The sequence below is a fragment of the Pan paniscus genome, chromosome 12 (genome assembly GCF_029289425.2).
Source record: "Pan paniscus chromosome 12, NHGRI_mPanPan1-v2.0_pri, whole genome shotgun sequence".
Lineage (NCBI taxonomy): Eukaryota > Metazoa > Chordata > Mammalia > Primates > Hominidae > Pan > Pan paniscus.
In genome coordinates, this window is record NC_073261.2 from 72,619,254 (window position 1) to 72,644,876 (window position 25,623).

Genomic DNA, 25,623 nt, shown 5'->3' on the forward strand with positions numbered 1-25,623 from the left:
CCTATGAGTGAGAATATGCGGTGTTTGGTTTTTTGTTCTTGCGATAGTTTACTGAGAATGATGGTTTCCAATTTCATCCATGTCCCTACAAAGGATATGAACTCATCATTTTTTATGGCTGCATAGTATTCCATGGTGTATATGTGCCACATTTTCTTAATCCAGTCTATCATTGTTGGACATTTGGGTTGGTTCCAAGTCTTTGCTATTGTGAATAATGCCGCAATAAACATACGTGTGCATGTGTCTTTATAGCAGCATGATTTATACAGAATTGTTATAGTAATTCCCTAGAACTCATAGTTACATTAAGCATTTTTCTAAAAGAGCATTCACTAAGATAATTACATTTAAAAATCCCTTAAAAAAGCTTTTTCTTTAATGAATGCTATATTAAACAATGATCATTATTTACTATTTCTAGTTAGATTTAGTACTTACATGTATGTATAGGTCTACCATATTTCTCCCAGATGAGAGTCCCATTTTGAGTTCTTGCTTTCATGAAATCTTAACATGGGGCTTTGCTTGCAACTGTACTCAATATGTTGCATGCCACAACTGAGTTGATTTTGGTCAAAAGTTTTGTGTGGGTCAAAGGCTGCTTCTAGTTTCTCAATTTCCTGTTTTCAAAAATATTTTGTTACCTAAGATATGTTTTTCCAGATTGCTTCATTTTTCCTCTAATTTAGGAAATGGAAAAAGGTGTTTTTTCAAAACCAGAAAATGTCTCCCTAGAAATTATTGCAGGATATGTTCTCATGCCATTCTTGCTTTCTTAAGCATTTACAATTAGAGATTTCTTCCATACTATGTTATATGACCTATTGTGGGAAAAGCAGTGTTCCTACCCTCAGAGATTCTGGCTTTTCTCTTCTAACTGTTTGGAGTCTTACCTGTTTGGATTGAAGAGGGGAGAGTCTTTCTCCCATATCTCTGTGTACTCCAGACACTTGGAGCTCTGCCTTCTGAAGTGGGGTCTTTTATTTCATCCTTAATCTTTTTCCTTGGTCTCTGGTCCCTATTGGATACCATTTTAATACCAGATACTATGATTCTGCTTTCTTTTTCTTTCTAGGAACCCACAGTACTTTACTAGCTTCTAGAATTACACATTATCTTTCTGTCTTTGACACTTACTCCAAGACCTGCAACTGATCGCCTGGCTCTCTGTTTCCAAAGCTAAATGGGTATCTTGAAGACAGGTATACCTAGTATTCTAGGTTAAATTTCAATTCAATTAAATTCTAATCTCTAGACCAGTCCTACCCAATAGAACTTGGAATTGTCCTATATCTACATTGTCTCTTATGATGGTCACTAGCCACATGGGGCTCTTGAACACTTGAAGTTTGTCTGGTTTGATTGAAGAACTCAAATTTTAATTTTATTCCATTTTAATTAATTAAAATTAAAATTTAAACAGCCAAATGAAGCTTCTGTCTTCTATATTGGAGAACAGTTCTAGAGAGCAACAGAATGAGTGCAGTTCTTCATACATCCTTAACTGAACAGTAGTCCTGTTTTATTTTTGAAATATTTATCTCCTTTGCCCTAACATGTGGTCCTAGATGGGTCTCACATAAAAAGGTGAAGGAGCAAAGAAACACCAGCTTAGCCAACTAGTTTTGCTTATCAATAGGATGGTAAAAGTCACAACTGAATTTTTCTCATTATCCTCCATTGATTAGGTGATTATCAGGCCTCTACACTATCAGGCTTAGTTCCTGATGTCATGGGCTTACAGTTTAATTGAGGATATTATAATAACCAGAATTCAAGATAGGCTGTAATAAATACCATAAGAGGTACAAAGTATATGAAGGTTAGTTCTGTCCTAATTACTGTGTTGTTATTCTGCTGTGGATTTATCTATTTCTTATCTCTTCTCTCTCCCTGTTTCTTTAGGTTTTAAATCATTTTTCAATTAATATACACTTTAGTATTACTGAGTAAATAGGACAGTGTTCAGTTTGATTTTTATTCTGATGTGTTTTTAAAAATTCAGGGTATACTATATGCACATTAGGAATATTTTAGATATTCAAAGTGTTCTCGAAATTTTCGTTTTGAAATTCCCTTCAGTATTTGTGGCAGTCTTTTTTTTTTTTTCCTTTTTTAAAACGTCCTGGACAATTTCGCATACACAAAAGCTTGGAGACATCCTTCCCCTTCCTCTCACAAGTACCCAGGATTGATCTCCATTCTTTTGGAATAGTATGGTCTCATCACTCTGACTCAGCCAGAAGTCTTAGGAGTTCCATGGCCCCTCAGTAGTGTTTGACTTCTAATTATTTCTGTTCCATTCTTGACCCTTAAGCAGTTTTTATTTGCCTTACCTTGTACGTGTGCAACCTACGCTTGAACCAAGGACCCTTGGGCAACTTCCACACAGAGGCCTCCTGTCTGCACAATTCACTCTTCTCTAGGGCCTTACCTGCAGATTTCAACCACTTAAATTCTAATCTCTGTCTCCTCAGTTTACTACTGCACTTGAGCCTCTTTCCTCTGGTTGGAGTACACCTTCCCCAACCTTACTGTTGCTCTACTTGGACTTCAGCTCACTGTACCGTAACGGGGAAATGTCCCCAGGTACAGAGCTGGGGTGATCATGGGCTCATCTCTTGTGTTTCACTTCTCTCAGGAATCACAGTTGTCTGCCTGTTGATTAATACCCGAGTAAGTTGCCTTATATATTTTGTCCACTCTTATGATTGTTTTGGATGGATGGCTAGTTTAGTACCAGTTATACTGTCATATCCCAAAGTATAATTCTGAAGCTTATTCAATTTAGCGAGGGAATCTTAAAAAGAGAAATCAATATCTTCTTTTAGACATATTTTTTTCTTTTTTGAGACAGAGTCTTGCTCTGTTGCCTAGGCTGGAGTGCTGTTGCACAATCTCGGCTCACTGCAACCTCCGCTTCCTGGGTTGAAGTGATTCTTGTGCCTCAGTGTACTTGGGACTACAGGCATGCACCACCACACCTGGCTAATTTTGTATTTTAATAGAGACTGGGTTTAAACATGTTGGTCAGGAATTCCTGACCTCAGGTGATCTGCTCACCTTGGTCTCCCAAAGTGCTGGGGTTACAGGTATGAGCCACTGTGCCCTACTCAATTTTTTTTTTTTTTTTTTCTGAGACGGAATCTCACTCTGTCGCCCAGGCTGGAGTGTAGTGGCGCGATTTCGGCTCACTGCAAGCTCCGCCTCCTGGGTTCACACCATTCTCCTGCCTCAGCCTCCCAAGTAGTTGGGACTACAGGCGCCCGCCAACACGCCTGGCTAATATTTTTGTATTTTTAGTAGAGACAGGGTTTCACCGTGTTAGCCAGGATAGTCTCTATCTCCTGACCTCGTGATCCGCCTGCCTCGGCCTCCCAAAGTGCTGGGATTACAGGCGTGAGCCACCGCGCCTGGCCTCCAATTTTAAGGTTATTAATTTATGTCACCACCACCTGGATATGATAGTTCCACTTTTACCACATCCCTGCCAGATACTTACTCTGTGTTTCATTTTAAATATTCTGGTGGGTGGTGTTGTGGGTGCTCACTGAGGTTTTCATTTGCATTTCCCTAATGGAATGACAAGAAGGTGAGTACTTTTCCATGTATTTTATTAGCTATTTGCATATCCTCCTTTGTGAAGTTCCTGCACAAATTTTCTCATGTTTTAAAAATAATTTATCTTTTTATTGATTTAAGGAGTTCTTAATTTTAACATGGTCCAATTTATCACTATTTACCTTTATGTTTATTGCTTTTAATATGAAGATTAAAAATTATTTTTCTATTCCAAGATCAGTTTGTAGATTTTTCCTTTCTTTTTTTTTTTTTTTCTAGAAGCTTTGTTGTTTCTAAATCCAATCTGGAATTTAATTCGCAATCCATCTGAAATTGATTATTGGGTATTGTGTGGGACAGGGGTCAAGATTTTTTTTCCCCATATGGATATTCAGTGGACCCAAAACCATTGTCACCTTTGTCATAAAAGTGACCATTTGTTGAAGGTATCTGTTTCTGCAGTTTCAGTTGTTTTATTAGTCTCTTTCTCTATCCTGTGCCAATACCATGCTACCTTAATTATTCCAGCTTTATTAGTTTTGATAGCTGCTTGTATGAGTCCTCTGGCTTTATTCTACATGATTGTTTTGGCTTTATTTGGCCCTTTACATTCCCATCTGTATGAATCAGTTTTTGGTTTTTTTTTTCCAACTATTAAGACAATACCCATAGCACCTTTGGGTATTTTGATTGGGCTCACATTGAATCGTTAGATTGTTTTGGGGAGAATTGATATTTTTAAAATAGTGAATCTTTATATCTATGAACATGGTGTATTCTACTTTTTTTTTTTTTTTTTAGATCTTTGCTTTTCTCAGTAGTATTTTGTAGTTTACAGTTTAGAGGTTTTGCATGTTTTATTAAATTTATGCCTCCAGGTCTGTGTTAGGCATGTTGATTTTAAGGGGCTGATAGAATGTCTGGATGGAAATACTTGGCAGATATTTGGAAATTTGGTTCTGGACCATGAGGGAAAGTTCAGTTAGGAGCAATCATTCGCCTAGAGATGAATTTGCTCAGTAACGTTTCAGAATTGAACAAATTCACTAATAGAGAACACGTATAGGCCGGGCGTGTTGGCTCATGTCTGTAATCCCAGCACTTTGGGAGGCCGAGGCAGGCTAGTCACTGGAGGTCAGGAGTTTGAGACCAGCCTAGCTAACGTGGTGAAACACCATCTCTACTAAAAGTACAAAAATTATCTGGGCATGGAGGTGTACGTCTATAATCCTAGCTACTAGGGAGGCTGAGGCAGGAGATTCGCTTCAACCTGGGAGGTGGAGGTTGTAGTGAGCCAAGATCGCACCACTGCACTCCAGCCTGGGCAACAGAGCAAGACTCCATCTCAAAAAAAAAAAAAAAAACATGTGTAAAGTAAAGGAATAAAAAAATAAATAGAGATTGAAGACAGAATCCTGGTGAGTCATCACATTTCTGAAATAGTAGGATAGAACAAGTAAACTAAGAAGAATGAGTTGTTAGAGAAAGTTGTAACACCACAACAGTGCTGTTGACATGGAGAAAAAAGTTTATGTTAGAGAAATATGGGGAATTTAATGCCAGAGGCAGTAGGAACTGAATAGGAGGTTCAAGGCTGAGAAAAGGCCATTGAATTTGATGATGATTTTCAAGGGAATAGCTTTACATGAATTATGGCAGTAGAATTTGCATGATAGTTATTGATTAAGTGATTAAAAGGTCCATGGAGGCAGGTATTTTTGTCTCTTGTTCACTTCTGTGTCTCTAGTACCTGTAATATTACCTGGTACATAATAGGCACTAAGTAGACATTTGTTGAATGAATGAATGAGTGATTTGTGGGAAAATGGGATCATTGAATGTAGACTGAAGAAGAGTAGTCTTTGGGGGTAGTTCAGTGGTAAAAAAAGAAAGTGAGAGAAAACAGTAGATTGGAAGATATTTTGTTTGTTTGTTTTATTTTTAGGGAAAGGAAAACCTAAACTAGTCTGCAGGTTGAACAGTGGAGTCCAGTAGAGAAGGAATGATGAGAAAAAACTGGAGAAGAGACAATATGAGGAACAAACTGCAAAGTGGAGTGTTGGGAACAGGCCCCCCAAAATCTGGCCATAAACTGGCCCGAAAACTGGCCATAAACAAAATCTCTGCAGCACTGTGACGTGTTTGTGATGGCCATAACGCCCACGCTGGAAGGATGTGGGTTTACCGAAATGAGGGCAAGGGACACCTGGCCCACCCAGGGCGGAAAACTGCTTAAAGGTGTTCTTAAACCACAAACAATAACGTGACCGATCTGTGCCTTAAGGACATGCTCCTGCTGCAGATAACTAGCCAAACCCATCCCTTTATTTCTGCCCATCCCTTTGTTTCCCATAAGGAATACTTTTAGTTAATCTATAATCTGTAGAAACAGTGCTTATCACTGGCTTGATCTTAATAAATACGTGGGTAAATCTCTGTTCAAGGCTCTCAGCTCCAAAGGCTGTGAGACCCCTGATTTCCCACTCCACACCTCTGTATTTCTCTGTGTGTGTCTTTAATTCCTCTAGCACCGCTGGGTTAGGGTCTCCCCAACCGAGCTGGTCTCGGCAGTGGAGGAGGTGGGAGGCCAAGGTGGGCGGATTATATGAGGTCAGGAGTTCAAGACCAGCCTGGCCAAAATGGAGAAACCCTGTCTCTACTAAAAATACAAAAATTAGGTGGGTGTGGTGTCACATGCTGGTAGTCCCAGCTACTCGGGAGGCTGAGGCAGGAGAACCGCTTGAACCCAGGAGACAGAGGTTGCTGTGAGCCGAAATAGTGCTACTGTACTCTAGCTTGGGCGACAGAGTGAGAATCCATCTTAAAAAAAAAAAAAGGAAGTGGAGAAGGTATGGAATTGAGGGAAAGGACACAGATGAAACTCTAAAAAGGAGGAAGCCTGCTTCTTCTCATGAGATACGGAAAAAATAATAAGTAAATCAAGTTTCTACACAGAATATAATGTAAAATATCATTGTGCAGTTCATTCCTGTTAGCAACATTGTTTCAATTGGATAGAGTTAATTTGCTGTTGCTGACATGTATCATTCTCTCTACATCTAGATAGCTCTCAAGGCAGAAGCACTCTTTTATACTTTGATATCCTTCTCTATCCTTCCCCTTTCATCTGTATTCCCACTATCTCCATGGAATTCACAGGTACTCAATGTTTATAGATACTTGAGTGGTTGACTCTGTTCTTAGAAAAGACTGTGAAGTCTGTTTTATTTGCTAGGTAGTTTCTAAACATGCCCTTATACTTGGTTTTCTCAGTAGGCTTGAGAAAGTATGTCTGTATAAAGTAATGACTGCCTTTTTGGAAGCAAACCATTCAGCACAGTTATGGGTCTCCTCTTCAGCCCATCCAATTTGATATTTCCATTTTAATAGATAAAGTGAATGCTCCTCTTCCAAAGCGGAGGCTTTGGTAGTAAATCTGAGCTCTAAATACACTTTTCTAAACCACGATTTCTCAATTAGTAACTATTAAATTTGCTTTATTTTGAAATAATTAACAAGGGCTGTGAAAATAATATTTTTCTGCTCATGTGTAAGTTTTACTTTTGTCATTGGGAAATGTTTTTAATAGTTGCAGATAGCAGATTTCTTAATATATTTATGATATTAAAAGTGAAAATATAACTTGCATCATAAGGTTAAAAAAATGAAAATTTTTCTGTCATCTATATTGTATTTAATAATCAAAACACATTTTTTGACTTTAATTTTTATAAGGTCAGCCTAACTTGTGGAAAACAAACTTACCTTCACTCTCCTTCATATATCACTGTTGACAACCTGATAATCTTCAAGTCATGGACTGGCTATAGAATGATTTTTGCTAACAATCACTGATAATGATGTATGAATTTGATATGAAACAGATTTTTTTCCTTTTATGACCTCCACCCAAAATTATTACTATTATTTTCAGGCTTTTTTTTAATATGGTAATTTCATTTGTAATTTCTTTATTTTGCTTTTTTAAATTTTCAGTTATTTTTTTAAAGCTGTTGTGGGGCCAGGTGCAGTGGCTTATGCCTATAATCCCAGCACTTTGGGAGGCTGAGGCGGAGGTGGATCACCTGAGGCCAGGAGTTGGAGACCAGCTTGGCCAACATGGTGAAACCTTGTCTCTACTAAAAATACAAAAATTAGCCAGACATGGTGGTGCACACCTGTAATTCCAGCTACTCGGGAGGTTGAGGCAGAAGAATCGCATGAAACCCAGGACAGGGAGGTTGCAGTAAGCTGAGTTTGCACCACTGCACTCCAGCCTGGGTGACAGAGTGAGACTCCATCTCAAAATAAAACAAACTGTTGTGGGGGCCAAGTGTGATGGCTCACGCCTGTAATCCCAGCACTTTGGGAGGCCGAGGCTGGTGGATCACCTGAGGTCAGGAGTTCAGGACCACCCTGGCCAACATGGTGAGACGCTATCTCTACAAAAATACCAAAAAGTAGCCGAGCATGATTGCGGGTGCCTATGATCCCAGCTACTTGGGAGGCTGAGGCAGGAGAATTGCTTGAACCTGGGAGGCAGAGGTTGTAGTGAACTGAGATCACGCCATTGCATTCCAGCCTGGGCGACAGAGCGAGGCTTGTCTCAAAAAAAGGAAAAAAGAAACTGTCGTGGATACTGTCAGTGTATATATTTATGCGGTACCTGAGAGCCACCCCAAATTAGATTGACTTTAGATCGTTTATACAAAAATAGCTTGAAGAACTGTTTTTTCCATGGTAAATGCTTTTGAATATTAACTTAGTTATGTTAGATTCCTACCTCAGTGGTACTGTCACAGCCATTGGTTACATTTCTGAAACCCTTCAGAGTAAGAGTTTTGGTTTTTTGTTTTGTTTTGTTTTGTTTTGTTTTTTGAGATGGAGTCTTGCTCTGTCGCCCAGGCTGGAGTGCAGTGCAGCAACCCAGGTGGAGTGCAGTGCAACCTCCACCTCCCAGGTTTAAGCGATTCTTCTGCCTCAGCCTCTCAAGTAGCTAGGATTACAGGTGCGTGCCACCATGCCCAGCTAATTTTTTGTATTTTTAGTAGAGATGGGGTTTCACCATATTAGCCAGGATGGTCTCGATATCCTGAACTCGTGGTCCACCCGCCTTAGCCTCCCAAAGTGCTGGGATTACAGGCGGGAGCCACCACACTCGGCGGAGAATTTTTTATTAAAGAACTTCTGAGTGTCTTATAGGGGAAATAAGCTTTGGTATAAATTCAATATATAAAACTAGTAGAATATCAATGGCATGTTACTTGTCTTCAGTAATAAGCACACTTATCATTTCTTGTTTTACACTTTTAAGGATTTTTATATTCCCATTGTTTCATGTGTATTAGTGTTTTCTAATGTGATTCATTATCCAAATGTGCCTTTCTAATTTTGTGACTGAGAAATGTTGATTCCCACTTCCTGCCTCCTACTATAGTAGGAGATACAGAATAACTGTATGATTGAAATGAAAAAAAAATCTTATTCTTCAAATCTTTTTTCTTACTAATCAAAACCACGATGAGATACCATCTCACAGCAGTAAGAATGGCTGGTATTAAAAAGTAAAAAAATAACAGGTGCTAGCAAGGTTGAGGAGAAAAAGGAACATGTATACACAGTTGATGGGAGTGTACATTAATTCAACCATTGTGGAAAGCGGTATGGTGATTCCTCAGAGAGCTAAACACAACTGCCATTTGACCCAGCAATCCCGTTACTGGGTATATACCCAGTATAGAAATCATTCTACTGGAATTCTATAGGAATAGAAATCATTCTACTGTAAAGATGGATGCACACGTATGTTCCTTGCAGCACCATTCACAATCACCAAGACATGAAATCAACTTAAATCTTCTTTCTTACATCCAAGCACGTTAGCCAGACCTTCTTATACATGTCTTACCTTCCTTTCTTATAAATACTACAATTTCTCAATTTTAAGTTTCTGAACTTAAAATTTAAAGAAGTCACTCAGTAGCCTCACACCTAACAACATTCACAGTATACCTAATTTGCTAATGGTGTGTGTGTGTGTTTGTACTTATTTTATAAAGCACTTTGTAATTCTTTTCTGGCATTCTGTTTTTCATTAACTTCGTGCTTAAATTCCTCCATAATTAGTGCCACCTTCATAGCAAAGTTTTGTGCAAAATAATCTGCATCTCTTTAACAACATTTTTTATTTTTTCTGGAATCCACTTTTAGTTCACATAAGTAAGAACGTTTACATTTTCATTGATGGATATAAGAACATTTTGACAATGCTTATGATTTATAGTGGTAAAAAAAATCTGAGATGAAGAAGTTGCTTTTTCATTTTGTCAGTTACTCTTTATTTGTGATCAAATGTAGTAATAGCAAACCTTTCAGTCCTTTTGAGATTGCTTTTCCAGACTGGTACTGTTGATTCTGAATTGTCCACCTTATATCCTCCCAGTTTCATTTTAACAAACTAGAGCTAGGCTGTTTCCATTTTCAGAGAGAATAAACGTTTGCTTCTTGGTTCCAGTTCCTCTGTGTCTTTTAACATGCTATTGAAAATCATTTTGCCCCCCTCCCGGCCAGCCGCCCCATGAGGGAGGTGGGGGGGTCAGCCCCCCGCCCGGCCAGCCGCCCCGTCCGGGAGGGAGGTGGGGGGATCATCCCCCCGCCTGGCCAGCCGCCCCGTCCGGGAGGGAGGTGGGGGGATCAGCCCCCTGCCCGGCCAGCCGTCCTGTCCAGGAGGTGGGGGGGGCGCCTCTGCCCGGCCGCCCCTACTGGGAAGTGAGGAGCCCCTCTGCCCGGCCAGCCGCTCTGTCTGGGAGGGAGGTGGGGGGGTCAGCCCCCGGCCCGGCCAGCCACCCTGTCCGGGAGGGAGGTGGGGGGATTAGCCCCCCGCCTGGCCAGCCGCCCCATCCGGGAGGTGAGGGGCACCTCTGCCCGGCCGCCCCTTCTGGGAAGTGAGGAGCCCCTCTGCCCGGCCAGCCGCCCCGTCCGGGAGGGAGGTGGGGGGGTCAGCCCCCCGCCCGGCCAGCCGCCCCGTCCGGGAGGGAGGTGGGGGGGGTCAGCCCCCCGCCCGGCCAGCCGCCCCGTCCGGGAGGGAGGTGGGGGGGTCAGCCCCCCGCCCGGCCAGCCGCCCCGTCCGGGAGGGAGGTGGGGGGGTCAGCCCCCCGCCCGGCCAGCCGCCCCGTCCGGGAGGGAGGTGGGGGGTCAGCCCCCCGCCCGGCCAGCCGCCCCATCCGGGAGGGAGGTGGGGGGATCAGCCCCCCGCCTGGCCAGCCGCCCTGTCCGGGAGGTGAGGGGCGCCTCTGCCCGGCCGCCCCTACCGGGAAGTGAGGAGCCCCTCTGCCCGGCCAGCCACCCCCTCCGGGAGGGAGGTGGGGGGGTCAGCCCCCCGCCGGGCCAGCCGCCCTGTCGGGGAAGTGAGGGGCGCCTCTGCCCGGCCGCCCCTACTGGGAAGTGAGGAGCCCCTCTGCCCGGCCAGCTGCCCTGTCCGGGAGGGAGGTGGGGGGTCAGCCCCCCGCCCGGCCAGCCGCCCCGTCCGGGAGGGAGGTTGGGGGGGTCAGCCCCCCGCCCGGCCAGCCGCCCCGTCCGGGAGGTGAGGGGCGCTTCTGCCCGGCCGCCCCTACTGGGAAGTGAGGAGCTCCTCTGCCCGGCCACCACCCCATCTGGGAGGTGTACTCAACAGCTCATTGAGAACGGGCCATGAAGACAATGGCGGTTTTGTGGAATAGAAAGGGGGGAAAGGTGGGGAAAAGATTGAGAAATCGGATGGTTGCTGTGTCTGTGTAGAAAGAGGTAGACATGGGAGACTTTTCATTTTGTTCTGTACTAAGAAAAATTCTTCTGCCTTGGGATCCTGTTGATCTGTGACCTTACCCCCAACCCTGTGCTCTCTGAAACATGTGCTGTATCCACTCAGGGTTGAATGGATTAAGGGCGGTGCAAGATGTGCTTTGTTAAACAGATGCTTGAAGGCAGCATGTTCGTTAAGAGTCATCACCACTCCTTAATCTCAAGTACCCAGGGACACAAACACTGCGGAAGGCCGCAGGGTCCTCTGCCTAGGAAAACCAGAGAACTTTGTTCACTTGTTTATCTGCTGACCTTCCCTCCACTATTGTCCTGTGACCCTGCCAAATCCCCCTCTGCGAGAAACACCCAAGAATGATCAATAAAAAAGAAAAAAAAAAAAAAAAAAAGAAAATCATTTTGCATGTGTTCAGAAACAATTAGATATATGTTAATGGATTTGGGCTAAGACAATTGTGATAAATGTTTAGGAATAATCAGAGCATTGTGGTTCTGAGGTGAGTAAGTGATGAGAACATCACCAAGGTGTCCAGTCCTACAAACATGCCTTTTTGCTGACATTAATTTTTCTAACTGCTGTATTACAGCTGTTGAAAATGGACAGATAGATGTGTTAAGGCTGTTGCTTCAACACGGAGCAAATGTTAATGGATCCCATTCTATGTGTGGATGGAACTCCTTGCACCAGGCTTCTTTTCAGGTAACCTCTGAATTTATTATTTCATTTCCATGTAAATTGTGTGTTTTACCCTCTTAAAATGACAGTCCTCTGCAGTTTTTGCTTTCTGCTTGCCTGTGATTTATGATGGTTAGTGCAGTACAGAAAAGGCAGTCTAAATGCTAATGATGATTCTGAATAAGCAAACTTCTGTAGTAGCTGTGGAAGCTTTGGGCCATAGGGATTATCTACATTTTGAAAATGTAGATGGCATATTTAAGAAACCATCAGTTATTTGAGATATAAATTGATAAAGAGCAATGGGTTATTTTATTTATAATAATGTGTTTAGAAATTGTGATGGCTCCTTAGTGCTTTGGTTAGCAAGCTAATTTTTCAGGATTCTATAAGGTTTATAATTCCTAGAGATCAGTGTTTCATGTTTACATTTATTGGGTTAACTAGAAATATAGGATAATCTGATCGTTTGGCCAATTTCTTTCCAACTAATACAGCAGTATACTGTTTTGTTTTTTCCTTCAAGTTATCCTTTAGTGAGAGGATAAAAAAGAAAAAAAAAACACAGTAAGAAGAAAGATACCTTCTATTTTCTTTGTTTTTTTTCATATTTAAAATGTGAATCTGTGCTTTAGGAAAATGCTGAGATCATAAAATTGCTTCTTAGAAAAGGAGCAAACAAGGAATGCCAGGATGACTTTGGAATCACACCTTTATTTGTGGCTGCTCAGTATGGCAAGCTAGAAAGCTTGAGCATACTTATTTCATCGGGTAAGATTATCCATTAGCCTTTGTACTGTTAAGATCATGAGCTTTAAACTATATTTCCTAGAGGAATAATTCTTGACTCAAATATAAATCAGGTGGTGAAATTTATGGTTTTATGTAAGTGGTAAATAAGAGTAAATACAAATTGATTTATAAACCTGGTTATTAAGTATCTATTACTAACAATGCAGTGCACAGCTATTAATTTATCTGAGTAGGAACATAATGATCTATCACTAAAGCAGGTTTATTGGCAAGTTGAATGATGGGGCTGTCCTTTCCTGTAGGGACTTGAGCAGTTTCAACTTTCTAGGGTGTAAGACTAGTTTAGGCTTAATTACCTTATTAGATGGCTATTTTGTGTATTAAGGCTTTGAGGGGTATGTTAATTTTGTGATTAGGTAAATAGGTTTATTTCAAAGCAGGTTTACACTTTGTTATGTTAATAGTAACATAACCTGCTAAAGGTTTCTCTGTGACAACCCTTCCACATTCAGCATTGCCAGGGAAGTTGGTGTGTTCAGGTGGCATTCTTACTCTAAGTGACAGTTTTGTGACCAGAAATGTTTATTGTACAGGGGCTTTTAAATCTCTCCCAAACACCAGATATGCTCTTCACAGTGCTAACTTGATGAAGCGTGAATCACAGTAGGCTAGGCAATTAAAAAAAAATACCTAGGCTTTTTTTGGCCAGGCACGGTTGCTCATGCCTGTAATCCCAGCACTTTGGGAGGCCAAGGTGGGCAGATCACTTGAGATCAGGAGTTTGAGACCAGCCTGGCCAACATGGCGAAACCCCATCTCTACTGAAAATACAAAAATTAGCTGGGCATGGTGGCATGCGCCTGTAATCCCAACTACTAGGGAAGCTGAGACATGAGAATTGCTTGAACCTGGGAGGCAGAGGTTGCAGTGAGCTGAGATCGCACCACTGCACTCCAGCCTGGGCAACAGAGGGAGACTCTGTCTCCAAAAAAAGAAAGAAAGAAAGAAAGAAAGAAAGAAAACCCAGGCTTTTTATAAACTTCCTTTAAATAGAAAATAGATCATACAAAGTTTGTTTGTTTGCTTGTTTATTGATTGATTGAGGCCAGGCCTTGCTCCATCACCCAGGCTAGAGTATAGTGGTATGATCACAGCTCATTGTAACCTTAAACTCCTGACCTCCAGTGATTTTCCCCCTTTAGCCTACCAAATAGCTGCGATTACAGGTGCATTTCACCATGCCCAGCTAATTAAAAAACCTTTTTTTGTTTTAAGACATGTGGTCTCAATCTCCCAACCTCAAGTGATCCTCCTGCCTCAGCCTCCCAAAGTGCTGGGATTACACTGTAAGCTGTTGTGCCTGCCCAATAATCCAGTTTATTTAAACAGCAGGGCACATCTTTTCTTATTTTTGCTTTCTTTTAGAAACCTTCAAACACTTAAGTCAGAGTAGGAAGTAAAAGAAACAAACATTCATTAAGTGCCAATTGAAGGCATCTGTTATAAATAATGAGTTTGTAAATCTTACAGTTAAGAGGAATCCCCAAAATTATCTGTTCAAACATAATCGTTTTTAGATTAAGAGTCCAGACCGTGAATGTTTAAGTGCCTTGTCAAAGATCTAGACTCGTTTCCTGGCAGAATCAGGGCTTGGACCCAGGCCTTCTGACTTCTGATCTTCCTTCTACTACATCATACCTTCCGGAGGACTATCCTAATTCAGTTAATGACTTGCAGTCCCATAAGTTTCAATTATTAGTGTTTAGCCCGGGTCGGTAGCTCATGTCTAATCCCAGTGCTTTGGGAGGCCTGAGGTCAGGAGCTTGAGACCAGCCCAGCCAACATGGTGAAACCCTGTCTCTACTGAAAATACAAAAATTAGCCCGGTGTGGTGGCACGCACCTGTCCCAGCTACTGGGGAGGCTGAGGCAGGAGAATCTCTTGAACCCATGAGGCAGAGGTTGTAGTGAGCTAAGATCGCACCACCGCACTCCAGTCTGGGCAACAAGAGTGAGACTCTGTCTCAAAAACAAAACAAAACAAAACTATATATATATATGTGTGTATATATACATGTGTGTGTATATATGTGTGTATATATATGTGTATATATATGTGTGTGTATATATATATGTGTGTGTGTATATATATGTGTGTGTGTATATATATATATATGTTCAATTAATATTTAGATTAAATAGGCCAGGTGCAGTGCCTCATGCCTGTAATCCCAACACTTTGGGAGGCCAAGGTGGGCGGATTGCCTGAGCTCAGGAGTTTGCAACCAGCCTGGACAACATGGTGAAACCCCGTCTCTATTAAAATACAAAAAATTAGCCAGGCGTAGTGGTGTGCGCCTGTAGTCCCAGCTACTCAGGAGGCAGAGGCAGGAGAATTGCTTAAACCCAGGAGGTAGAGGTTGCAGTGAGCCTAGATCGCGCCTCTGCACTCCAGCCTGGGTGACAGAGTGGGACTCTGTCTCCCAAAAAAAAAAAAAAAAAAAAATTTAGATTAAATAGATTAAACTGCACCTTAATGTCTCTCCTCATGTCAGGTGTGTTTTCTTGTCGCCTGGAGCTCTGAGCTCCTGTTTTGGTTTGCTTTGTTCTTTTTATTTCTTCTCTCTGAATTGTTTTGAATAATCAGTTGAAAAGGTATGTAGATCATGTAGCTATACATGTTTCCAACCCCTATTACTTTCGTTTCAGTGAGTTGTCTGTAATTTTTCCAACTTTTTCACCAGTAGTCTTTAAAGAAATTGGTTCCTTATTCTTTCTGATACTTTGAAATTGTCACTCAAAATAACGCATTAAAAAAAAAGTTAAGGTTTCTTTCTTGACTTAGTCTCTTTTCAGTTATAGTGTTTACTTCTTTCTGAAACTGACAGTGGGTGAAACATCTACCTCATAGAAGTCATGAAGTTTCTAGTTTCTATCATTTGGAATTTCTGAAGGATCTATAGACTCTTTAATTTACCATTTGTGTTCTGTGTAGTTTTTGCGTACATAAAACTTTGGTTTATTCAAGGTGCATTTATGGAATATTCTTTTAAATAGAAGACAGCCTTTTCCGTCTTGATGATGATCTTTCCACCAAAATGTATTCTAGAAATTTTAAAAACTCTCATGGTCATGTAACGACATCATATGTGGCATATTTAATACATTATTTGCCAACAAGAAAAGTTTGGAGATGACTGCTATTTTCAAAATCTTCACAAAAAGTGAGGTTAGCTTTTAAAAATCTTTATACAATGGCGCATACATAATTTAATTAGATTTGTGATTTTATTTTATTTTTTATAATTTCAACTTTTATTTCAGATTCAGAGGGTATGCATGCAGGTTTGTTACATAGGTGTATTGCATGATGCTGAGGTTTGGGATATGAATGACCTCATCACTTAGACAGTGGGCATAGTACTCAACAGTTCGCTTTTCAGCCCTTGCCCTGTTCCCTGCCTCCACTCTCTATTAGTCCCCAGTATCTGTTGTTGCTATCTTTATGTCCTTGAGTACCCAGTGTTTAGCCTCCACTTATAAGTAAGAACATGCAGTATTTGGTTTTCGTTAATTTGTTAATTCACTTAGAATAATGGCCTCCAGCTGCATCCATGTTGCTGAAAGGACATGATTTTATTCTTTTCTATGGCTGCGTAGTATTCCATGGTGTACATCTACTGTGTTTTCTTTATCCGATCCACCAGGTATCCATTGATGGGCACCTAGGTTGATTCCATGTCTTTGCTATTGTGAATGGTGCTGTGATGAACATGCAAGTGCATGTATATTTTTGTTGAATGATTTATTTTCTTTTGGATATATACCCAGTGATGGAATTGCTGGGTTGAATGGTAGTTTTAAGTTCTTTGAGAAATTTCCAAACTGCTTTCCACTGTGGCTGAACTAATTTGCATTCCCACCAACAATGTATAAGCGTTCCCCTTTGTCTACAACCTCTCTAGCATCTGTTGTTTTTTGACTTTTTAGTAATAGCCTTTCTGAGTGGTATAAGATTATATCTCATTGTGGTTTTGATTTGCATTTCTGTGGTGATTGGTGATGTTGAGCAATTCTTCATGTGTTTGTTGGCTGCTTGTATGTCTTCTTTTGAGAAGTATCTTTTCATGTCTTTTGCCCAATTTTTTTTTTTTTTTTGAAATGGGAGTCTTGCTATGTCGCCCAGGATAGCGTACAGTGGCACTATCTCTGCTCACTGCAACCTCTGCCTCCTGGGTTCAAGCGATTCTCCTGCCTCAGCCTCCCAAGTAGCTGGGACTACAGGCACGTGCCACCATGCCTGGCTAATTTTTTGTATTTTTAGTAGAGATGGGGTTTTCACCGTGTTAGCCAGGATGGTCTTGATCTCCTCACCTCGTGATCCACCCACCTTGGCCTCCAAAGTGCTGAGATTACAGGCGTGAGCCAATGTGCCCAGTCCTTTTGCCCAATTCTTAATGGGGTTGTTTTTTGCTTGTTGAATTGTTTAAGTTTCTTATAGATTCTAGATATTGGACAAAGTTAAGATAAAGACCTTTGTCTAATATCTAGAATCTATAAAGATACCTAGTTAGCAAATATTTTCTCCTATTCTGTGGGTTGTCTGTGGATTCTTCTGTTTTACAGAAGCTAAAGAGCTTAATTAATCTAAAGAGATTAATTAGGTCCCACTTACCAATTTTTGTTTTTGTTGCAATTGCTTTTGAGAACTTAGTCATAAATTCTTTCTCAGGGCCGATGTCCAGAACAGTGTTTTCTCATTTTTTTTTCTAACTAGGATTTTTATAGTTTGAGGTCTTACATTTAAACTTTTAATCCATCTTGAGTTGATTTTTGTATATGGTGAAAGATAGGGTTCCAGTTTCATTCTTCTACATGTAGCTAGCCAGCTATACTAGCACCGTTTATTGAATAAGGAGTCTCTAACTCATTGCTTATTTTTGTCAACTTTGTCAAAGATCAGATGGCTGTAGGTGCATGGCTGTATTTCTGGATTCTCTATTCTATTCCATTGGTCTTTGTGTCTGTTTTTGTACCAGGACCATGCTGTTTTGGTTACTGTAGCCTTAAAGTATAGTTTGAAATTGGGTAATGTGATACCTCCAGCTTTATTCTTTTTACCTGGTATTGCTTTGGCTATTTGTGCCCTTTTTTGGTTCCATATGAATTTAAGAAATTTTTTTTCTAATTCTGTAAAAAATGGTGTCGGTAGTTTGATAGGAATAGCGTTGAAGCATAAAAATGACACTTCAGGGACTCAGGGAAAGGATGGGAAGGGGGTGAGGGATAAAAGATCACAAATTGGGTGCAGTGTATACTGCTTGGGTGATGAGTGCACCAGAATCTCACAAGTCACCACTAAAGAACTTTCTCATGTAACCAAACACTACCTGTTCCCCAATAGCTTATGAAAATCAAAAACAAAAAACTCTGACATTTAACAGGGGAAAAAATAAAAAAAGGAATAGTGTTGAATCTATAGATTGCTTTGGGCAGTATCGGTATTTTTAAAAATGATATTGATTTTTGCAATCCGTGAGCAGTGTTTTCCATTTGTTTGTGTCATCTCTGATTTTTTTTCAGTAGTATTTTGTAGTTCTCCTTGTAGAGATCTTTCACCTCCTTGGTAAGATGTATTCCCAGGTTTAAAATTTTTTTTTGGTGGCTGTTATAAATGGAGTTGTGTTCTTGATTTGGCTGTCAGCTTGAACATTGTTGATGTATAGAAATGCTGCTGATTTTATACATTGATTTAGTAACCTGAAATTTTACTGAAGTTGTTTATCAGCTTCAGGAGCCTTTTTGTGGAGTCTTCAGGGTTTTCTTGGTATAGAATCATATTGTCAGAGAAGAGAGATTGTTTGACTTCTTCTTTTCCTATTTGGATGCCTTTTATTTCTTTTTCTTGCCTGATTGTTCTGGCAAGGACTTTCAGTACTATGTTGAATAGGAGTGGTAAGAGTGGGTATCCTTGTCTTCTTCCATTTCTCTAGGAGAATGCTTCCAGCTTTTGCCTGTTCAGTATGATGTTGGCTGTGGGTTGGTCATAGATGATTCTTATTAAGATACATTCCTTCAGTGCCTAGTTTGTTGAGGGTTTTGTTTTGTTTTGTTTGTTTTGTTTTTATCATGAAGGGATGTTGGGTTTTATGAAGGCTTTTCTCACATCTGTTGAGATGATCATATAGTTTTGGTTTTTAATTTTCTTTACGTGGTGAATCCCAATTATTCATTTGCATATATGGAACCAACCTTGTTTCTCAACAATGAAGCCTACTTGATCATGATGCATTAACTTTTTGATGTGTTGCTGGATTTAATTTGCTAATATTTTGTTGAGGATTTTTGTATCTATGTTCGTCAGCACTATTGGCCTGTACTTTTCTTTCTTCATTGTATCTTTGCCAGATTTTGGTATTAGGGTGATGCTGGCTTTGTAGAACAAGTTAGGGAGGAGTCTCTCCTCCTTGATTTTTGGGAATGGTTTCAGTAGAATTGGTACTGGTTTTTCTTTGTATGTCTGGTAGAATTCAGCTGTGAATTCATGTGGTCCAGGACTTTTGGTTGGTAGGTTTTTTTTTTTTATTATGGATTCAGTTTTGGAACTTGATATTGGTCTATTTCAATTTCTTTGTGATTCAGTCTTGAGAGATTATGTGATTTATCCATTTCCTCTAGATTTTCTCATTTGCGTGCATTGAGGTGTTCGTTATAGTCTCAGAGGATCTTGTGTATTTTTGTAGAATCTATTGTAATGTCAACTTTGTTGTTTCAGATTGTGCTTATTTGGACCTTCGCTCTTTTTTTTATCTAGCTAGCAGTCTATCAATTTTGTTTTTCCTTTCAAAGAACCAACTTTTGGTTTCATTGATCCTTTGTATGGAGTTTTGGGTCTCAATTTCATTCAGTTCCACTCTGATTTTAATTATTTTTTTTCTTCTACTAGCTTTGGGGTTAGTTTGTTCTGTTTTTTCTTATTCCTCGAAGTGTGATATTGGATCATTAATTTGAGATCTTTCTTTCTGAGCTAGATGTTTAGCATTATAAACTTCTTAACACTTTTTGCTGCATTTTAATATGTTTTGTGTCTGTTTTTATTTATTTCAAAGAATTTTTTGATTTCTGCCATAATTTTATTGTTTACTTAAAAGTTATCCAAGAGCAAGTTTGTTTGTTTGTTTGTTTGATTTTGAGACAGATTCTCACTCTATCGCCAGGCTGGAGTGCAGTGGCACCATCTAGGCTCACTGCAACCTCCGCCTCCCAGGTTCAAGCAATTCTCCTGCCTCAGTCTCCTGAGTAGCTGGGACTATAGGCACACACCACTACGTCTGGCTAATTTTTTTTTTTTTTTTTTTTTGTAGTTTAGTAGAGATGGGGTTTCACCACATTTCCAGGCTGGTCTGGAACTCTTGAGCTCAGGCAATTTGCCTGCCTTGGCCTCCCAAAATGCTAGGATTACAGGCGTGAACCACTGTGCCCAGCCAAGAGCAAGTTAATTTCTATGTAATCGTGTGGTTTTGGAAGATCTTCTTGGTATTGATTTCTATTTTTATTCTACTGTGGTCTGAGAGTATGGTTGGTATTAATTCAGTTTACTTATTTATTTATTTATTTATTTATTTATTTATTTATATTTCTGGAGACAGGGTCTTGCTCTGTACCCAGACTGGAGTGCAGTGGCATGATCTTGGCTCACTGCAACCTCCCCCTCCTGGTTCAAGCAATTCTCCTGCCTCAGCCTCCTGAGTACCTGGGATTACAGGCGCGCACCCCTGTGGCCAGCTAATTTTTTTGTATTTTTAGTAGAGATGGGGTTTCATCGTGTTGGCCAATTTGGTCTCAAACTCCTGACCTTCAGGTGATCTGCCCATCTCAGCCTCACAAGTGAATCAGTTTTTTAAATTTATTGAGATGTGCTTTTTGGCCGAGCATGTGGTCTGTCTTGGAGTATGTTTTATGTGCTGTTGAGAAGAATATATATTCTGTGGTTGATGAGTGGAGTGTTCTTTAGATGTGTATTAGGTCCAATTGGTCAAATGTTGAATTTACACCCAGAATTTGTTTTTTAATTTTCTGCCTCAGTGATCTGTCTAATGCTGTCAATGGGATGTTGACATCTCCCAACATTATTGCTATCTCTATAGATCTCTAAGAGCTTGTTTTATGAAACTGGATGCTTCAATGTTGGGTGTGTGTATATTTAGGATAGTTAAGTCTTCTCATTGAATTGAACCCTTTATCATTATGTAATTACCTTCTTTGTCCTTTTGTACTGTTGTTGGTTTTTTTATATATAATTTTTTCTTGAATAGAAATGGGGTCTCACTGTGTTGCTGTGAACCCCAAATATCTGAGAGAGATCTCAGTCAATTTAGGAAGTTTATTTTGCCAACGTTAAGGGCATGTGCCTGTGACACAGCCTCAGGAGGTCCTGGCAACATATGCCCAAAGTGGTTGGGGCACAACTTGGTTTTATACATTTTATACATGAGACATCAATCAACATATATAAGATATACATTGGTTCTGTCTGGAAAAGCGGGACAACTCAAAGTGGGGAGAGTATGTCCAGGTCATAGGTAGGTAGGAGACAAATGGTTGCCTTTTTTTTTTTTTGAGTTTCTGATTAGCCTTTCCAAAGGAGGCACTCAGATATGCACTTATCCCAGTGAGCAGAGGGATGACTTTGAGTTTGAGTTCTGTCTGTCCTTCGTCCACAGGGAAATTCCTTGTGAGGGAGGTACGTAACTTTTTCTAATCTTAGTAGCTATTTTTAGGAATAGAATAGGAGGCAGGGTTGCGCTAAGCAGTTCCCAGCTTGACTTTTCCCTTTGGCTTAGTGATTGTGGGGGTCCCAAGATTTATTTTCCTTTCACATTGCCCTGGCTGGTCTTGAACTCCTGAGCTCAAGTGATCCTCCCCCCTTGTAAGAGTTAAAGAAAGAGGAAAGAAACACAAAAGATGGGTTGGCAGTTAAAGACAGGTTTACTTTAGATAAAACCTGAGAAGGGTTTCTGGCTGATTTCAATCAGGAGCACTTTCTCTTACGGGCTAAGTACATGAGTATATATTGGTTTTAGGGTGAGGGGGCTTATCACAAGCTTGGAATGTTTATGTGTGGGGGAGAGGTTTATGGTGAGGTTGGAATGTCTCTGGGTGAAGGGGGGATTATCTTGGGGCTGACGTCTTTCTAGAAGGAAGGGAGTTATCTCGGGGCTGGCATCTTCCCAGCCAGAGCAGGGCAGCTAGCATGTCTCTGGTTGCAGAGGAGTTTGGCATGTTCCTGGTCGGAGATGCTTTTTTTGTTTATGATCATGCTGATCTTAGCCATTTAGGCTGATGCGCTTTGGGTTTAGGAAGTTTTTGATTAAGGTGAATTGGAAAATAACAGTGCTTGTGCAAGATGGTGATACTCCTGCTCTGTCATACTTCGGCGTCTCAAAGCTCTGGGCTTATAGGCGTGAGCCACTGTGCCTGGCTCTGTTGTCTGATTTAAAGTCTGTTTTATCTGATATAAGAATAATGACCCCTGGTTGGGCATGGTGGCTCACGCCTGTAATCCCAGCACTTTGGGAGGCCGAGGTGGGTGGATCACGAGGTCAAGAGATCAAGACCATCCTGGCCAACATGGTGAAACCCCATCTCTATCTGCTAAAAATACAAAAATCAGCTGGGCGTGGTAGTGCATGCCTGTAGTCCCAGCTACTCGGGAGGCTGAGGCAGGAGAATTGCTTGAACCCAGGAGGCAGAGGTTGCAGTAAGCCGAGATCGCACCATTGCACTCCAGCCTGGCGACACAGCGAGACTCAGTCTCAAAAATAAAATAAAATAAAATAAAATAAAAAACTAGTGACCCCTGACCTTTTTTGTTTTCCATTTGCTTGATAGATCTTTTTTCAACCCTTTACTTTGAGCCTATGGGTGTTGTTACATGTGAGACGTGTCTCTTGAAGGCAGCAGATGGATGGGTCTTTCTTCTTTCTTTTTTTTTTTTTTAATCCAAATTGCAGCTGTGTGCCTTTTAGGCAGGATGTTTCGTAAAAGGCGAAAGATTTGTATGATCTGAAGAGACCCTTTACATTCAAGGTTAATATTGATATGTGAGGTTTTGATCCTATTATTAAGTTGGTAGATGGTTGCTTTGCAGTTTCTATTGTATGATTGTATTATGGGGTCTTTGGGCTATGTACTTCAGTGTGTTTTTGTGGTATCAGTGTTGTTCTTTCATTTCCATGTTTAAAAGTCCCTTAAGGATCTCTGCTAAGACTGGTCTAGTGGTAACAAATTGTCTTAGCACTTGCTTGTCTGTAAAATATTTTATTTCTCCTTCGTTTGTGAAGCTTAGTTTGGTGGAATATGAAATTCTTGGTTGTAGTGTCCTTTCTTTAAGAATGCTGAAAATAGACCCCCGATCTCTCTTGCCTTGTAAGGATTCTGCTGAGAAGTCCACTGTTCCTTTTGTATGTGATCTGACGTTTTTCTCTAGCTGCCTGTAAGATTTTTTCTTTAGTGTTAACCTTCAACAGTCTGGTGACTGTATGCCATGGTGATATTCACGTTCACAGAGAGTTCTCTGTATTGCTTCTATCTGGATGTCTTCCTCTCTGGCAAGATTAGGGAAATTTTCTTAAATTATGTCCTCAAATATGTTTTCCAGGTCATTTACTTTTTCTCCTTCTCTCTCAGGAATACCAGTAATTCATAGATTTGGTTGCTTTACATTATCAAATATTTCTCAAAGCCTTTTTCATTAAAAATTTTTTATTTTTATTTTTATCTGACTGGGTTAGTTTGAAAGACTGATCTTCAAGCTCCAAAATTCTTCCTTCTGCTTGGTCTAGTCTATTAATAAAACTTGCAGTTATATTTTGAAATTCCTTAAGTGAGTTTTTCAATTCCAGAAGCTCTGATTGATTCCTTTTTAAGATGTTTATCTTAAGATGCCTTCATTTCCTGAATTGCTTTAGAAGTTTCTTTGTGTTTATTTTCAACCTTGTCTGGATCTTGTTGAGCTTCCTTGCAATCCTTGCTTTGAATTCTTTATCTGTCATTTCTGAGTTTCCATTTGGGTCAGGAACCATTGCGGGAACACGACTGTGATCCTTCAGTGGTGTCACTATATTTAGATTTTTCACAAATCCAAAATTCTTGGGGTAGTTCCTTTTCATCTGGAGATGTTCACACTTCTAATTTTTGTAATTATTTTCATGCAGGTGGGATTTTTTTCTTTTTCTTTCTTTCACTATAATATTATTGTTTTTCCCTTTCACATTTATGATTTTAAATATCAACTCAGAAACCTGTTGAAAGAGACCCTTTTTCTCTGATTGTAGGCATTATTTATCATGCAGTGGTTATGAAGAAAGAGATGTAATAGAGAGTATAGTCAATATTAGTTTTAAGGCGTGGCTCCCATATATGTCATATCTACTGATAATTTTTCATAAATCTTAGCCTGAATCAATTAGTGGCATAATTTGGATTTTATCTTTTTCAGCATTTATCAGAAATATTATCCATGTTTGATAGTTTGCATTTTTCTTTTTAAATGTTTACTTATTGGGCCCCAGAATGCTTGTTGGAGGAGGAATTGGAATGAAATGTATCCTTCATTGAATAGGATTTTTGTTTTAGCTTAAAAATGAATTCTAAGATATGAATCACTTGTTTTCTTGCTGATGTAGAGGCAAGACCTTTTTATTTTTGATAGAGACAGGGTCTTACTATGTTGCCCAGGCTGGTCTCAAACACGTGGCCTCAAGCAATCCTCTGGCCACAGCTTCCTAAATTGCTGGGATTCCAGGCATGACCTACCCTGTCAGTTTAGCGAAGACAATTTAAATGATTACCAAGAAGTTAGCAAAGTAAATATGTTTATGTAACAACATCCAACATTCAGTGAAGAGGGTAAAACTTACCGTGCTACGAAACCCTTTTATGGTAGTTCCTTTGAAATTTGTGTTGATTTTTTTAAATATTAGGGTTATCTGTTAAATGTTTTATTTTGTACCCTTAGGTGCAAATGTCAATTGTCAAGCCTTGGACAAAGCTACACCCTTGTTCATTGCTGCTCAAGAGGGACACACAAAATGTGTGGAGCTTTTGCTCTCCAGTGGGGCAGATCCTGATCTTTACTGTAATGAGGACAGTTGGCAGTTACCTATTCATGCAGCTGCACAAATGGGCCATACAAAGTAAGTGTTAAAAACAGAAAATAAACATGGTCTCTTAATCAAAAGCTAATAAAGAATAAATCTGGGCTAGACCCTTCACCTCTAGGCAAAGTCTTTGATATTCTCTTCCCTACCAATCTGCTGGGTGAACAGATCTACCCCTAATCTGTCCTTCATGCTGTCTTTTGCTCCTACTATTCCTGCACTTTCATATTGTGAGGCAGAATTGCTACAGACTGGGTAGGCTCAGGGACTTTCTCGGGGTGTTGACTCTTCCCATTGATTTCTCTAGTTATGGCTGTATCCGCCGCCTCCTCCTCCCTAGTTTTATCCCAGGCATCTTTAAGCATCAATCCGATGAGGCCATCCATGTTACCTCTCTGACCCCAGAAAGCTTTTGAGTTTGTGATGCCTGTTGGAGTGTGTGCTAAGTAGTCCTCCCTGTCTTAAACCCTTTGACTGAACTTTTCTTGATCTAACCTCAAATTGGAGAGAGAGTAAATGGGGGTTCCAGGAATCTTAGAAGCTAGTAACTTGGTTATACCTGTGAGAATATGGCTACCTATCATAAATTGGCAGTCAATAATTTTTAGAAATATATGTTTAGAATCTTTAGAGCCATAATTCTATAATAGCACTTTTTATAGCTGCTGTTAGT

General features: G+C 40.2%; 1 protein-coding gene across 11 annotated transcripts in view; it reads left to right on the forward strand.

Annotated features, from left to right (window-relative positions):
- ASB3 (ankyrin repeat and SOCS box containing 3) overlaps window positions 1-25,623 on the forward strand; it is a 192,521-nt gene that overhangs the window by 120,713 nt on the left and 46,185 nt on the right. For 9 of the 11 annotated variants that reach the window (XM_057301308.1, XM_034953132.3, XM_055107944.2 and 6 more), the window contains 3 exons: window positions 11,949-12,061; window positions 12,673-12,808; window positions 24,809-24,986. In XM_057301308.1, the coding sequence (XP_057157291.1) occupies window positions 11,949-12,061; window positions 12,673-12,808; window positions 24,809-24,986 (427 nt within the window). The remainder of the gene's footprint in view (window positions 1-11,948; window positions 12,062-12,672; window positions 12,809-24,808; window positions 24,987-25,623) is intronic. The other 2 variants (XM_055107951.1, XM_055107946.2) reach the window with 1 other exon arrangement.